The 14470-nt window shown below is 40.2% G+C and overlaps 1 protein-coding gene across 1 annotated transcript in view; it reads right to left on the reverse strand.

Moving 5' to 3' along the window:
* Positions 1–2254: 2254 nt before the first annotated feature.
* Positions 2255–14470, reverse strand: part of LOC311047049 (voltage-dependent calcium channel subunit alpha-2/delta-4-like) — a gene marked incomplete at its 5' end in the record, with an annotated part of 127813 nt that continues 115597 nt past the window's right edge. Inside the window, 9 exons of the mRNA XM_084059632.1 lie at positions 2255–2662; positions 3676–3758; positions 4620–4735; positions 5600–5717; positions 6924–6944; positions 7296–7351; positions 7824–7876; positions 9416–9491; positions 10098–10168. Coding sequence (XP_083915758.1) covers positions 2558–2662; positions 3676–3758; positions 4620–4735; positions 5600–5717; positions 6924–6944; positions 7296–7351; positions 7824–7876; positions 9416–9491; positions 10098–10168 — 699 coding nt within the window. The 3' untranslated portion in view covers positions 2255–2557. The remainder of the gene's footprint in view (positions 2663–3675; positions 3759–4619; positions 4736–5599; positions 5718–6923; positions 6945–7295; positions 7352–7823; positions 7877–9415; positions 9492–10097; positions 10169–14470) is intronic.

The following is a 14470-nucleotide window of genomic DNA, read 5'->3' on the forward strand; positions in this document are numbered from 1 at the left end:
AATAGCAGATGTATACAAGCTCACTTTGTGACACCAAGTGACGCGCAGTGAGCTTGGTGTCGTAGATAAATATATATAATACAAGTTATAGTTAATGCCACTGAATGGAGGATTAAACAATGCATTTCTCTGGGATATTTTATTTCAGGAATGTTTCATTTAGAAATGTTTACTGTAATAAAAATGCAACCTTTACTGGTGGTTTTTAAAGATGAACTACTGTATTATTATTTTTTAATTATTATCATCATCATCATCATCATTATCATTATTATTATTATTATTATTATTATTGATATGAGAGATGGACGTTATTATTCTTTTCTTGCTGATGGAAATTATTTAACATCATAATAAGTATACTGTAATTAAAAGTGACATTTCATAGTAAAACAAAACAAAAAAAACAAGACTAGATGGAATATAATCTTTTGTAAAAAATCATTTAAAAAAATGTATTTGGTGATGCCCAGACCACGTCTACACTGAATAAACCAGGATAGCACAATTTAAAATGACGTAAATGACCATCAGTCATAAAGCGGCACTATGTAACTTATTTTTTAATTAATACATTTAAATTTTGTCCAATCTGTACGATAGAATATGTTAATACAATTTAACTTATACGATTGTATTTTGGTTGTATTTTGTCTCCCTGCTCTTCTATTGAGACATTTAGATCGTGTCAAAGGTCATGTCTCACCTATAGACACAGGGTCTGACACAAATTTTGACCTGATGGAATAGGCTCTACTATGCACAGCAGCCATAGTGTGAAGACATTCACAGGTGTTGCCAATGATACTAATGAAGGCTCTGTTCCATTCTGGTCAAACAGAGTCAGGGAACTTGTAGATCTGGTATTTTTCAAAAGATTTGTATACATTTTGAAAAGCATAAGTCTGAGAGTGTACACATGTGAGTGTACATTTGTACACTCAGAGTTATGGGGGTCGTGGAAACCACTGTGCTACACTAAATGGAACAGAGCCTTCATTAGTATCATTGGTAACATCTGTGAAGGAAGTGATAATATGGCTGCAGTGCATAGAGCCTATTTATCCCCTGAGCAACCCGGCCGGCTCTATTAGCTCAACGGTCAGCACTTGCACAGGAAGCCAGGTTCAAATCCGGAGTAGAAGAGGAAAGTTACATAGTGCAGCTTTAAATCAAGCAAACAATGTCTTATTTTTGTCAGACCACTTTCCCTTTATCAACGCATCTAAGGCATATATTCTACCTATGATGTACATTATGTGCATCAAATAAGACTTCTATTAAACACACCATCACGATGGCGCCCACATTGATACGTTTGCTTTGATTACATACAGAGATGCTTGTAGGCAGAAATTAGGTTAATATATGAAATGGTTCATTACATATTTTTTACTATGCAATATCATTGTACCCTCATAAAGAAAACTTTTTTCCTTTTTGGTATGCTTACTTATGGACTGCTATCCATAATTTTATAATTTATCTGATTCTGCAAGCCTTCTTTTTCATGTGGATATCCCATTTTGGACTATAATGTGCTGTAGGGCTGGGCAATACGAACAAAATATACTGTATATATTTTACTTCTTTCAAATATTTGAAAAAATAGCAAAAATGGCAAATATCTTACAAGCAAACAACACAATGTGGCGTGGTGTTGGCTTGTAGATCTGCTATTTTAGCAATTTTTTAAAAGTATAATATAGTGATTAAAACCAGGGGGGAAAACAACACTTATGTCATATATCACAATATTACCTAGCCTCATATCACAATATCAATATAATATTGCCCAGCCCCTACTTCTCTGTATTGTTTCTATTGACTTATGAAAAGCTTCATAGTTTCAGGAAGGGTTCAAGGTAGCAGTCACAGGGATGTTCCACGCAAGGTGTTTTCTCCCCTTTAAAAAGGACATAATCTCCTTTCTTTTCAACCAAAGAGTTCGGTACACCATTTCTGTACAACAATAACAAACAACTACACTGTCAGCATTTTCAGTATCAAAATCTACAAAGATATCCCACTACATTCTTGTGAATGGCAACAATTTAGCAGAAGTCCATCATGCACAACACCCAGGCTGTGCTGTAGAAAGACGTCCAGCAGATGGCAGCATCTGCCACCTCTCAGTGACTTTAGCCCTCCTAGAATGAGGCCATAGTCTTTTTTACAACTGCTGCTCCACATGTCCACATTATCCAGACTGCATTTGTCTGGTGGCATTTAGCTTTTAATGTTGAGTCTTAGTGCAAGAAAATAGGTCTCTATGAAATAGCCCTTTATCATTTAATCCAGTCAACTTCACCCATGGTGTAGCTCTCCTCACAGTGGCTCACAGGGACGATGATAAAGAAACTCCAAAAGCTAATTTGCAGTCCGCAAAAAAATTGGAACTCGATCCCTGAGCGCCTTGTAAAGCCACACATCTTTTGCCAAGACACGTCTTTGACTCGTTTCCTGCCTGGTTGAAATCCTGAAACAATTCCTTCCAACCGCAGCTAAATGAAACGATTGTCCTTGAAGCGGAGCGTGGATAATAGGAGCCTGGTTTTTATGACGTCCACCTGTGGAGAACTAATGAGGTGAACACCGAGGCCCCGAACAGGGTCACCGACACAGAGATCTCTGATGCTCCCCCGCAGTCCTTGGCATTCTCCTGGAATGACAAAGTATTTGTCATTAGCAAAAAGCAATCATCATGATCATCATCATCATCTGACTACAAAGACGTTTTCACAATCAACATCAAGGTGAATGTTAAATGAAGGTAGATGTTAAATCGAGGAGATGCTGATTTAAAGGTAGATGTAAATTCAACGATGGTATCATCTACCTTCCTCAACAATGAAGGTAGATGCCGGCACCAACATAGGGGTGAATTAATTCTACTGTTATGCCACCAAAATGTGGAACGCCCTACCAACAGCCATCAAAACGTACAACTCCCTACCCTCCTTCAAAACCACCATAAAAGAGCACCTAGACTAGAGCTCTTACAGGCCCCCCCGATTCCGAAAATACCCGACAGGACCTGAGACCCGTACGGGTCGGAGCCGTGTTTTACCATAATCATTCGGGTCGGAACCGAGTGGATCTGAGAAGACCCGTAGTATGTCTACTGTGTGTGTGTTATTTTTGGGCTTTTTTGAAGGGGTTGAAGGGGTCTCGGAATCTCGGAAATAATCGGGTTCGGAACAAATTTCACCAGTCCAATTAGGGTTTGGGTCCGTAAAAAATAAATTATCACAGTTCCACTCGGGTTTGGTTTTGTTATTTGAAAGAAATCTCGGAGCGGCTCGGAATCGGATCAAATTTCACATTTCCATTTCGGTTCTGGTCCGTTTTTTTTAGGCCCGTGAAGAGCTCTAACCTAGACAAGTCTTCTGGCTTGCCAAAAGAAATGACCCCCCACTGTTTTTCTGTAAAAATACTTTTACTGCCCTTGCCTCAGGGCTTTTAGTGTTATCCTTTTAGCATTATTGTATAACTGTACCTCTGTACCTTTTGCAAACTGTTAATAAAGTATTGAATCAATAAGTCAATGTTAAAGGAGTAGTTCACCCAAAAAATGACTTATTTTCTATCAATTACTCACCCCATGAAGCCTTGAATTCATGGAGATTTTTAAGTAAATCAAGGTGTAGGTGCCAACGTGAGAGCATGGCTCACCTTAGGGTGGTAGGCATGGCAGGAGTCTGGGCGCCGGCGGACCTTCTGAGACTTCATCCTGTTGCATTTCACCGTGGCGTTATGTTCACAGCCGTTAAGGAATCATCCACTGATCAATGTGTGAGCTAAAAATATTCATATTTGAACTGGGGACCCTCCACCCTGACAAGCACTTGGAATTGTAGGAGTTGAGGCATTACATTTAGTTTGACTCGGTTCCACAGGTAAATATTGTGAAAATAACCGATCTACAAGCTACATTTTCTAAATGTTTGCCTCTTTCTTTGGTGATATTTGACAATTTGGCGTTTGACCACTGTTTATAGTTTAGTTTGTTGGTTACATTTGACGTAGTGATGGTCTTATTACTAGTTTGTTTTTCATTTTATTTTTTATTTTAGAGGTATTAAAAAAGTCCTTAAATTGTCACTTTAGAAATGTCCAGATACCCTGTATATACAGTACACTTATACTGTATGTTGGTTTGTTTACTGTTGAGTAAGGTAGATGTGAATTCCCCCATTTGTTTTGCAAACATTTTGGTTTGTAATGTTGTTTATTTCTATGTATTGTTTAATTTCTATGTATTGTGTTTGCTGCTCTGTTTGTAACTTATTTTTACCATGTCATCTTGGGCATGTCATAACTGGCAAACATTCATCGAAAAAAGCCAATCTACCAGCTCACACGTTGCGAGCTGCTAGATCGGCTATTTTCGGCTGTTTTTGTACCCTTTAGGGTTAATTTGGTTCCATTTGTGCACTCTCAGAGTTACAGACCCATATGGGTCAATTTGGTTCCTAACTATCCATCATTTAGCTTGGGACCCCCTGGAACTCCCCCAAGGACCGCCCGGGGTCCCCGGACCCCACTTTGAGAACTAATGGCTTAAGTGATGTGGTTGAATAAAGGAAATACAAATATTCAGATGAATGGAAGGATATATTTGATCTCTTTGGGCTCCAGCAGAATGGGCCCGTACTGGCGGGAGCAGTCACAGTCGGCCTGGGTCACCACCAGAACCAGGTTACTCTCAGGAATCTGCTGCACCACAAACATCCTGAAACGGGCCGTTCACAGCCAATTAACACACAATTAACACTGCCACTAAAATCAAAACAACTAAGTGTTGGTACTACTTTGAAAAGTATGAGTATTTCTGGTCGTGGTGTGAAGCTGTGGAACGGCTTGCCTGAGACTATTAAGCAAAGTATACGTTTAATGCAATTCAAACAGTTTATACTGGACACATACCGAATGGAATGATTGATGGATGTATTGACCAAATGTGTTAACCCATTAAAACCTGAGGCTGATTTTTTTTTTTTTATCTAAATCCTAACAGTTTTTTGAAAGTAATGTAAAAAAAACACAATTTTTCAAAAATAGCAAATCTACAAGCTCGTGCCCCGCTATGAGCTTGTATATCTGCTATTTTTGAATAGCTAAAGAATTCTAAAATGACACAGATGCGTTCCAGGTCTCAATGGATGTGATCACATAGGATTGATAGACTAGGGATCTACTTCTGTGCATTATGGATTTATATTTTGTTTTGTCTTGTTTAGTTTCTTTTTTTGTTTGTTAGTTATGTTCGTCACATTCTTCTTTCTCGTTAAAAGGTAACAACATTTAATAAGGATAGGCATTAATAAGCTACAAGCTTCTGCCTATGCCTTTTGGACCAGGTTAAAATAAAAAAATATTCTTGTAATGTCTGACTGAAGAAAAAAAGAGTATAGAAATAAACTATTCAAACAAACACTCCAGTAGTAACAATCTATCATATGTTAATTAGGAGAAAGTGAACTTTTGTGAAGGGTTTATTACTGTATGTGTGCTGGCATGTGTGCTTGCATGATTATAGTGTGTTTGTGCGTGCGTGCGTGTGTGTGTGTGTGTGTGCGTGCGTGTGTGTTCTTACTTTTGACAGCGGCCACATTTAATCAAGCTGTTGGTCTCCCTGATGGAGTAGTCGTACATGAAGCCGGGATAAGCAGTGTCACATGGCAGATAGGCCTCCACCTTCTTCTGTTTATGGGCTGAAATCACAATGACACACACACACACACACACACACACACACAGTTAAACATAGTTCCTATCGTCATAATTGATACTTCTCCAATTTCGCACTGTTTGGGCTGGAGGGCCTCAGTCCATCTCCTGAGGCTTTTCAGACACTCTCTCTCTCTCTCTCTCTCTCCCTCTCTCCCTCTCTCCCTCTCTCCCTCTCTCTCTCTCTCTCTCTCTCTCTCATTTATGTTTACATGTTAAAAGTATTTTTTGAACATAGTTAGTAGCAGATGGTAGACTGGTGGACAATCCAGAGCATGGGGCGATCCAATAGCAGAGGGTTTTAGGGCGTATAGTACTTGTTGTACCGCATGGGCTCTAATGCCTGACAGCAGATCCCCGGTTCGATTCCTGGCTGGCCGCACTTGTGACTTGGACTTTCCTGCTATTAAGCAGACACCCTAACAAGCACTCTATGTGGACATTAGCTTCCAAATATAAACGCTAGTAGTTTACACTCCTACCCAGAGCTGTAAGACAAGCTGTAAGACCACACATTGAAGCGGTTGGTGCTTTAAAACTTTGGTAAGGAATGCTTCTTCAATGACAACCACAAAAACATCCCAGTTCACTGATACCTGACTCAAGTTTTTCCAAACATCGATTGCAGCTTCTACATTAACCTCAGCCCAACAACGGGTGTGTGTGGGGTTAGAATAGATGTTAAAGGGATATAGTTCAACCAAAAAAAATCTATCAATTACACACCCCATGAAGCCTTGAATTCATGGATATTTTTTTAGATTTTGTCGCATTCCTAAGCCAGAGACATTAGCATCTTTTCGCCGGTCATCAAAATTATTGGCTTAGGAATGAGACAAAAACATACCCATGAATTGAAGGCTTAATGGTGTGTGTAATTGATAGAAAATAAGTAATTTTATGGGTGAATTACTCCTTTAATGAAAGGCTGTTTAACTTTAGATGTAAAACAACCAAACATCTTTTTCGCTAGCCTGTCACGCACGCACGCACGCACGCACGCACGCACACACACACACACACACACACACACACACACACACACACACACACACACACACACACACACACACACACACACACACACACACACACACACACACACACACACACACACACACACACACACACACACACACACACACACACACACACACACACACACACACACACACACACACGGTACTCACATGTATGATAGCCAGCCTTGGCTGTATGTTGTCAACCACATGATGGATGGAGATGGACCACAGGATGAGATGGAAGATGCATTTCCATGGATTATGTCACACATGCATGAAACAGATGACAGTAATAATGACACGTTGGTTAAAGAAAAGGATTTGTGTGAACGGTATACCATGAAAGAATGACATGAAATGCGATATGAAATGAATCCTCAACAAACACAATGAAATCATAAACATTCTATATTCTCTCAAAGGTGTCACTCAAAGACTTTCCATTCTTAATCTTAATCTATTTTAAATCCCTCTCTCTCTCCCTCTCTCTCTTCCGTGGCTATTATTGTCACAGAGGGAGGGGAGAGGGGGGGGGCTTACCGTCGACAAAATAATCAGAGTGCCACAACCCGCAGAAGTTGAAATCCAGAACGAACCTGGAGTGACAGGAGGAAAGAAGTATGTGTGAGTCTTAGTGATATGGTTCAGAGATGCAACAGCACTTGGTACGCTTTTTCCATTCCACACCAAGTCTCTTTGCCAAAAACGGCCGATCTACGCACCGCACCGCGCCAAGCGCGACGCGTTTTGAGCTTGTAGATCTGCTATTTTTGGCTAATGTCCCCCCTCAGAATATGGATGCCGGGGTTCGAGTGGTTTAAGTCTGTCCCGTTGTATGATGATGATTGTTCCCCTTTTAGGACTAGGGCGTCAATTTACGAAAAAACACAAACAGTTAAAATACTGAGATAAGAAGTTTCTGCCCGACAGCAACAATATATATGTAGGCTTATAGCTAACTAAAATGACACAGAGACAGCTTGAAAGGTATAAAACGTATAGGCGTCCCAGGTCTAAATTGTACATAACCACTTTCATGTCATGCACCAAGAGGGCTCACACACTTACATGGCTGCGTTAGTAAAGAGCCATCTCAGCAGCGCCAGGAGGCCATAGAAGGGCTGGGGGGGGGGGGGGGTGAAACAAACACACACAAACAAACAGCAGATATAGTCATAAAACAAACACTATATTTTGCACTCTTCAAATGTTATTCTCTTTCCAGTTATTGCACTCGCTTCTGAGCGTGACCTCCGCTCCGCTCCCTGTTATTGTGTCTACCGTTTTTTCATTAAATTATTTCATATGGGTGTGTTATTAATCCATTAAGACCGGGAACGCATCTGTGTCATTGTAAGATTTCTTTGGTCTATTCAAAAATAGCAGATCTACAAGCTCGTAGCGCGGCACTCTGTGCTGCACTACAGTATGAGCTTGTACAATTGCTATTTTTGAAAAATCTTGACAATTTGTGCAAATCTTTCAATATACATATATTTTTTAAAGCAAACATTTTTAACTCCGATCTGTGCTTCTGGGGGTCTCCGGAACAACATATTTTGAGATGGGGTCCACTACCAAAATGTTGGGGGTCCTTGACCACTGATTATAGCAACATAAGTTTTTTTTTTTAAACTGTTAGGATTTAGAAGACATTTTGTAGAATCCCCCAGAAGCAAAGATTTGAGTTAAAAATGTTCGCTTTAAAAATATATATTATTCAAAGTTTTGCACACATTTTCACTATTAAAAAAAAAAAAAAAAAGCAGATCTACAAGCTCGTAGTGCCGCACTTGGTGCCGCGCTATGAGCTTGAAGATCTGCTATTTTTGAATAGCCCAAAGTATAAAATAATGGTTACAGCTAAAAATCTAAAATGACACAGAATGCGTTCCGGGTCTTAAAGGGTTAAACTGCCCCCAAGGAGACATGGAGTTGAATCATATTGCATCGCTATTGTGATGTATTGCATCATATTAAAAACTAACAGCTTCAAAGTGAAGTGTGTAAAGAGCAAAGAGACAGTTATGTCCTTATAATATAGTTCACTGCAAGCTAACTACTGATACAACAACTCGTCACTATGTGTTCTGTACTGTACTGTGCTATTATACTGTCTACTGTACTGTACTATACAGCATTGGTTCTCAAGGTGGGGTCCGGGGACCCCCAGGGGTTCTTGGGGGGTTCTTCGAGAGGGTCCCCAGCAAAATGTGTTAACCCATTAAGACCTGGAACTGTGTCATTTTTAGATTTGAGCTAAAAAGCATTATTTTACACTTTGGGCTATTCAAAAATATCAGATCTACAAGTTCATAGCACGGCACCGAGTGCCACGCTATGAGCTTGTAGATCTGCTATTTTTGAAAAATCGTGAAAATGTGTGAAAATCTTTGAATATATATATATTTTTAAAGCAAACATTTTTAACTCAAATCTTTGCTTCTGGGGGGTCCCTGGAACAAAATATTTTGATGGGGGTCCGCGGCCAAATACATATAATATTGGGGGTCCTTGACATGAAAAAGATTGAGCACCACTGATATAGAAACATAAGTTTTTCAGAAAACTGTTGAGATTTAGGATGTAGAATCGGCTTCAGGTCTCAATGGGTAAAAACACAAAAAGTCAGAATATGGAGACGAGGTTTCATGACTCACACTCAGGAGAGGACGAGCGCTGTTAGCGTGATGATGGCTGTTCTTGCACATGGCCTGGTAGTCAAACAAGGAAACCCTGGGAGAGAAATATTCATGTCAATAGGGCATACAGTACGTACATCCATTGCATTGCTGTAGCAGGAGCAGTGGTGGAAAATGTACTCAAATGTTTTATCTAAGACAAAGTATCAATACCACAATGCAGAAATACTCCGCTACAAGTAAAAGTCCAGTGTTCAAAATGTACTTGAATAAAAGTACAAAAGTATTGGCATCAAAATATACTTAAAGTACCAAAAGTAAAAGTACTAAAATGTTTGAAAATAGCAGATCTACAAGCTCAGAATGTGTCGCGATGCGATGCGTTGTGAGCTTGTAGATCTGATATGTTCTGCTATGTATAAAATAGGGCTGAAGTGGTTAAAGTGTGTTTTATAATGTAATACTATATATCTGCAAAGTAACTAGCAGGCCTAACTAAAGTTAGTGGAGTAAAAGTACAATATTTGCCTCTGAGATGTAGTGGAGTAGAAGTAAAAGTACTGGAAATTGAAAATACTCCAGTAAAGTAAAGATTCCTTAAATGTGTACTTAAAGTACAGCACTTGAGTAAACGTACTTAGTTTTGTTACACCACTGAGCAGGAGGGTAAAGAAAAGTATACTAAAGTAAACAGTCATACTTCTTGTACATCCCCATCTTGATGAGTTGTGCCATGACAGATCCATCCACCTCACCGAAAAAACGACCCACCTGGAAAAAAAGAACATTTGAAATGAAAACATCATTCTCAGAGAAAGACAAACATTCAGAGAAAAGTGCAGATGGGTGTTTGTTTGCAAGGTGATATGATCCCTACATGGAGGACTGGTTGAGGGGGGAGAGGGGGAGGGGGAGGCTTTAGGACAGCCAAGCTAGGCTTGACCACAGTCTCCCAAATAGGCTCTATTCACAGCAGCCATATTATGAAGACATTCACAGGTGTCACCAATGATACTAATGAAGGCTCTGTTCCATTCTGGTCAAACAGAGTCAGGGTGCTGATATTGTGCATATCTACAGTTGGGGTCCAGGGACCCTCATGGGCTTCCAAATGGCCCCTTACAGGTGTGTAACTCTGAGAGTGTACAAATGGAACCAAATGGACCCGTAAGGGTCCATTTGGTTCCATTTGTACACTCTCAGAGTTATGGGGGTCGTGGAAACCACTGTGCTAGACAATGGAACAGAGCCTTCATTAGTATCATTGGTAACACCTGTGAAGGAAGTGATAATATGGCTGCTGTGAATAGAGCCTATATTGGATAGATGGAACTGGTTTAACCCATTCAATCCGGGAACGCTGTGTCATTTTGGATTTCTTTGGCTATTAAAAAATAGATATACAAGCTCATAGCGTGGCACCCGGTGCTGTGCTATGAGCTTGTACATCTGCTATTTATTCATTTTAATCACCATTATTTTCTCTGCAAATCTTTGCACATACTATATTGTTTTAAAGCGAACATGTTTAACTCCGATCTGTGCTTCCGGGGATCCCTGGAACAATATATTTTGAGATGGGGGGACTGCTGCCAAATACATATTATTTTGGGGGTCCTTGACATGGAAGTTGGAGCACCACTGATGTAGCAACATACTGTTAGGATTTAGAAAACCTTTTTTAGCCGCGGTATTTGGCCGCGGAACCCCATCTCAAAATGTTTTGTTCCAGGGACCCCCCAGAAGCGAAGATTTGAGTTACAAATGTTTGCTTTAAAAATATATATTCAAAGATTTGCAAAAAAATTCAAGATTCTTCAAAAATAGCAGATCTACAAGCTCGTAGAGCTTGTAGATCTGCTATTTCTGAATAGCCAAAGAAATATAAAAATGACACAGATGTGTTCCCGGTTTAAATGGTTTAGTAAGAGTTGTGGTGGAACACACCAGAACGTTGTGTTCCATTACTGAAAATCGACAACAAAGGAAACATTGTGATATGGAGCTGTGGGAGGCAATATTCCATTAGACCAGTCTCTCTGCTTCATCTGGACACGTTTTATTTGATTTGTTTTGAACATGAGGCTAGCAAGAATCAGGAGCCAAGAATCAAGGGGCACAAACTGTGAAATGTTGGTGGGTGACAAAGACTGTGCTAACACAACACTATAACAACAAGATAATGATAATTATGCTGGTACTGAAATAAATATTAGAATAGAAAATATAGATTAGATAAAAAATAAAGTTAAAAAGTACAGATTAACAGTGGCGTGCACAGACGTTTTGAGGGGCAGGTGCTCAAGTAAATTATACTTTTTTTTGTTTACTTGGTCTGCTCTTTTTTCCGTCTACACCTATACCTCTTTGCCAAAAATAGCCGATCTACAAGCCCACAACGCCTCGCAGCGCGAGGCGTTGTGGGCTTGTAGATCTGCTATTTTTGGCTAAAGTTCTCCTCAGAAAAGGGATGCTAGGTTTCGAGTGGTTATGGTAAAAAGAAAAATCATATCACATAAAGATTTGGCGGACCCCCTGTAGTAACTCTGAGGACCCCGTAGGGGTCCCAGACCCCCTGTTGAAGACCCCTGCTGTAAACCCTTTTTCAAAAGGGCACTTCTGGTCAAGAGGGCAAAGGGCAGGTGCTCGAGCGCCACCTAGTCTATCTGTGCACGTCCCTGCAGATTAAGAACGCCAGCGATGATGAATAATCTCTTTATGGCAAGGTATGGTCAAATACCTTTAGCAGCAACGGGGGATGTGCTGAATACGGTGGATAATTTAATATAGCCATTTATGCAAAAGGCATACATAATACTGTATATCAATTATACTTATCTATGTACAATGTGCAAGTAACATTGGGCTACCAGCTATAGATATTGATATTATTTGATAGTCCCGGAGGGCAGAAGCAAGGCTGCCTTTTGAGTGGCGAGTTACCGGTATTTCTGAAAGGAAATGAATAGTATTCTTTCCAATGAATGCACACGCTGTTATGTATTTGCACGCACATATATTTATTTAACAGCACTATAATGTCCAGTCAAAGTGTCCTTGAACGAGACACAGCATCCATTAACCCATTAAGACCTGAGGCCGATTCTACAAAATGTCTTCTAAATTCTAACAGTTTTCAGAAAAACATATATTATTATATTATATATCAGTGGTTCTCAAACCTTTTCATGTCAAGGACCCCCAAAATGATATGTATTTGGCTGACCCCCCCCCCCCCCCCCCCCTCATCACAAAATATGTTGTCCTCCAGAAGCAAAGATTTGAGTTAGAGGAGTAGTTGACTTATTTTCTATCAATTACACAACCGCATTCCTGAGCCAATAATTTAATGATAATAATAAAGATGCTTATGTATCCGGTAGGAGACACAAAGGAGACTCTTTGTGTCTCCTACCAGAGACACCGCCGGTCATCAAATTATTGCCTCAGGAATGCGACAAAAACAAAAAAATCTCCATGAATTCAATGCTTCATGGGGTGTGTAATTGATAGGAAATAAGTCATTTATGGGGTGAACTACTCCTAAATACTTACTAAAAAAATCTACATATATTCAAAGATTTGCTCAAATGTTCACGATTTTTCAAAAATAGCAGAGATACAAGCTCACAGTTAGCTTGTATATCTGCTATTTTTGAATAGCCAACCAATGTAGCTCAAATCTAAAATGACACAGATGCTTTGCCCGGTTTTAACGGGTTAAACGGCCACAGTGTAAGAATGTAAAATCACACTGCGTGAATCAATGTCACTCGGAATGCTCCCAGACGAGGCGGGCGGGCTAGGCTGCTTAGCCGTAACCTTAACGCGTCTATTCAGAGCAGCGAGAGCACACAGCACTGTAGCCCATGAATTATTCAGGCTAACTTTTTGCTCAGCAGTACTATTCACACTTTACAAGTTCCTCTCTCTTTTCCCTTTCTCCCCGCGCGCCGTGTGCCATTGCTCTCAGAGTAACAGTGGCTGACACTTCATTTCAATATCGCGGAGGAGAAGAGAGAAAAAAAAAAGGTTGAATTTCCCCTGTAGCCTTGGTCGTGGAGGAGACGCTGTGCCGAAACTCCCTTATGCACGCAGTTAACCCTTTAAGACCGGGAACGCATCTGTGTCATTTTAAGATTTCTTTGGCTATATAAAAATAGCAGATATACAAGCTCATAGCGCGGCACCGAGTGCCGCGCTACGAGCTTGTATATCTGCTATTTTGTGTGCAAATCTTTAGTAGTTTTATATATTTACTTTTTTAAAGTGAAACTCAAATCTTTGCTTCTTGGGATTTTACATGTCTTCTAAATCCTAACAGTTGTTTTTTCCCAAAGTTTTTTTTTATTTCATTTTTGACTTATATTGCTATATTATCAATGGTTTTCAAACTTTTTTCATGTCAAGGACCACCAAAATAATATGCATTTGTCCGCGGACCCCCTCCCATCTAGAACAATTTTTTTTCCAGGGACCCCCAGAAGCAAAGATTTGAGCAAAAAATGTATATAAATGTACAAATTGTCTTAAAAATTAGCAGATCTACAAGCTCATAGCGCGGCACTCGGAGCCGCGCTATGAGCTTGTATATCTGCTATTTTTGAATAGCCAAATACATCTTAAAATGACACACAAGCGTTCCCTTCCCGGCCTTAAAGGGTTAAATGGTAAATGGTGCATTTAGGTAGTAGGCCTCTCTCCAAAGTGCTTTACAATGTGCATTACATTCCTGCCTCGTTTTCGCAGACACGTTCACACAGGAAACCATGCAGCTTGCAGGTTCAGTGTCTTGCTCAAGGACACTTCCTTTACATTTTTTATCCCACGATTTTGTAACCCCTTTTTTCACCCAGTGCCAATTGCCTACGTAATCCTGGACACTACTATCCCTCTGCCAGCCTGGGGAGAGCCCAGAACTGACCTCATGCCTCCTTCAATGCATGAGGAGCTAGCACGCCGCTTCTTATCACCTGACAGGGGGGAGTTTCCCCGGTAGGACGTAGCGCGTGGAAGGAACACGTTATTCCAACCAGTTCCTTTCCCCTCCATCAGGCGCCCCGGCTGACCAGG

The sequence above is a fragment of the Gymnoscopelus microlampas genome, assembly GCF_963454915.1.
Source record: "Gymnoscopelus microlampas genome assembly, chromosome: 6".
NCBI lineage: Eukaryota > Metazoa > Chordata > Actinopteri > Myctophiformes > Myctophidae > Gymnoscopelus > Gymnoscopelus microlampas.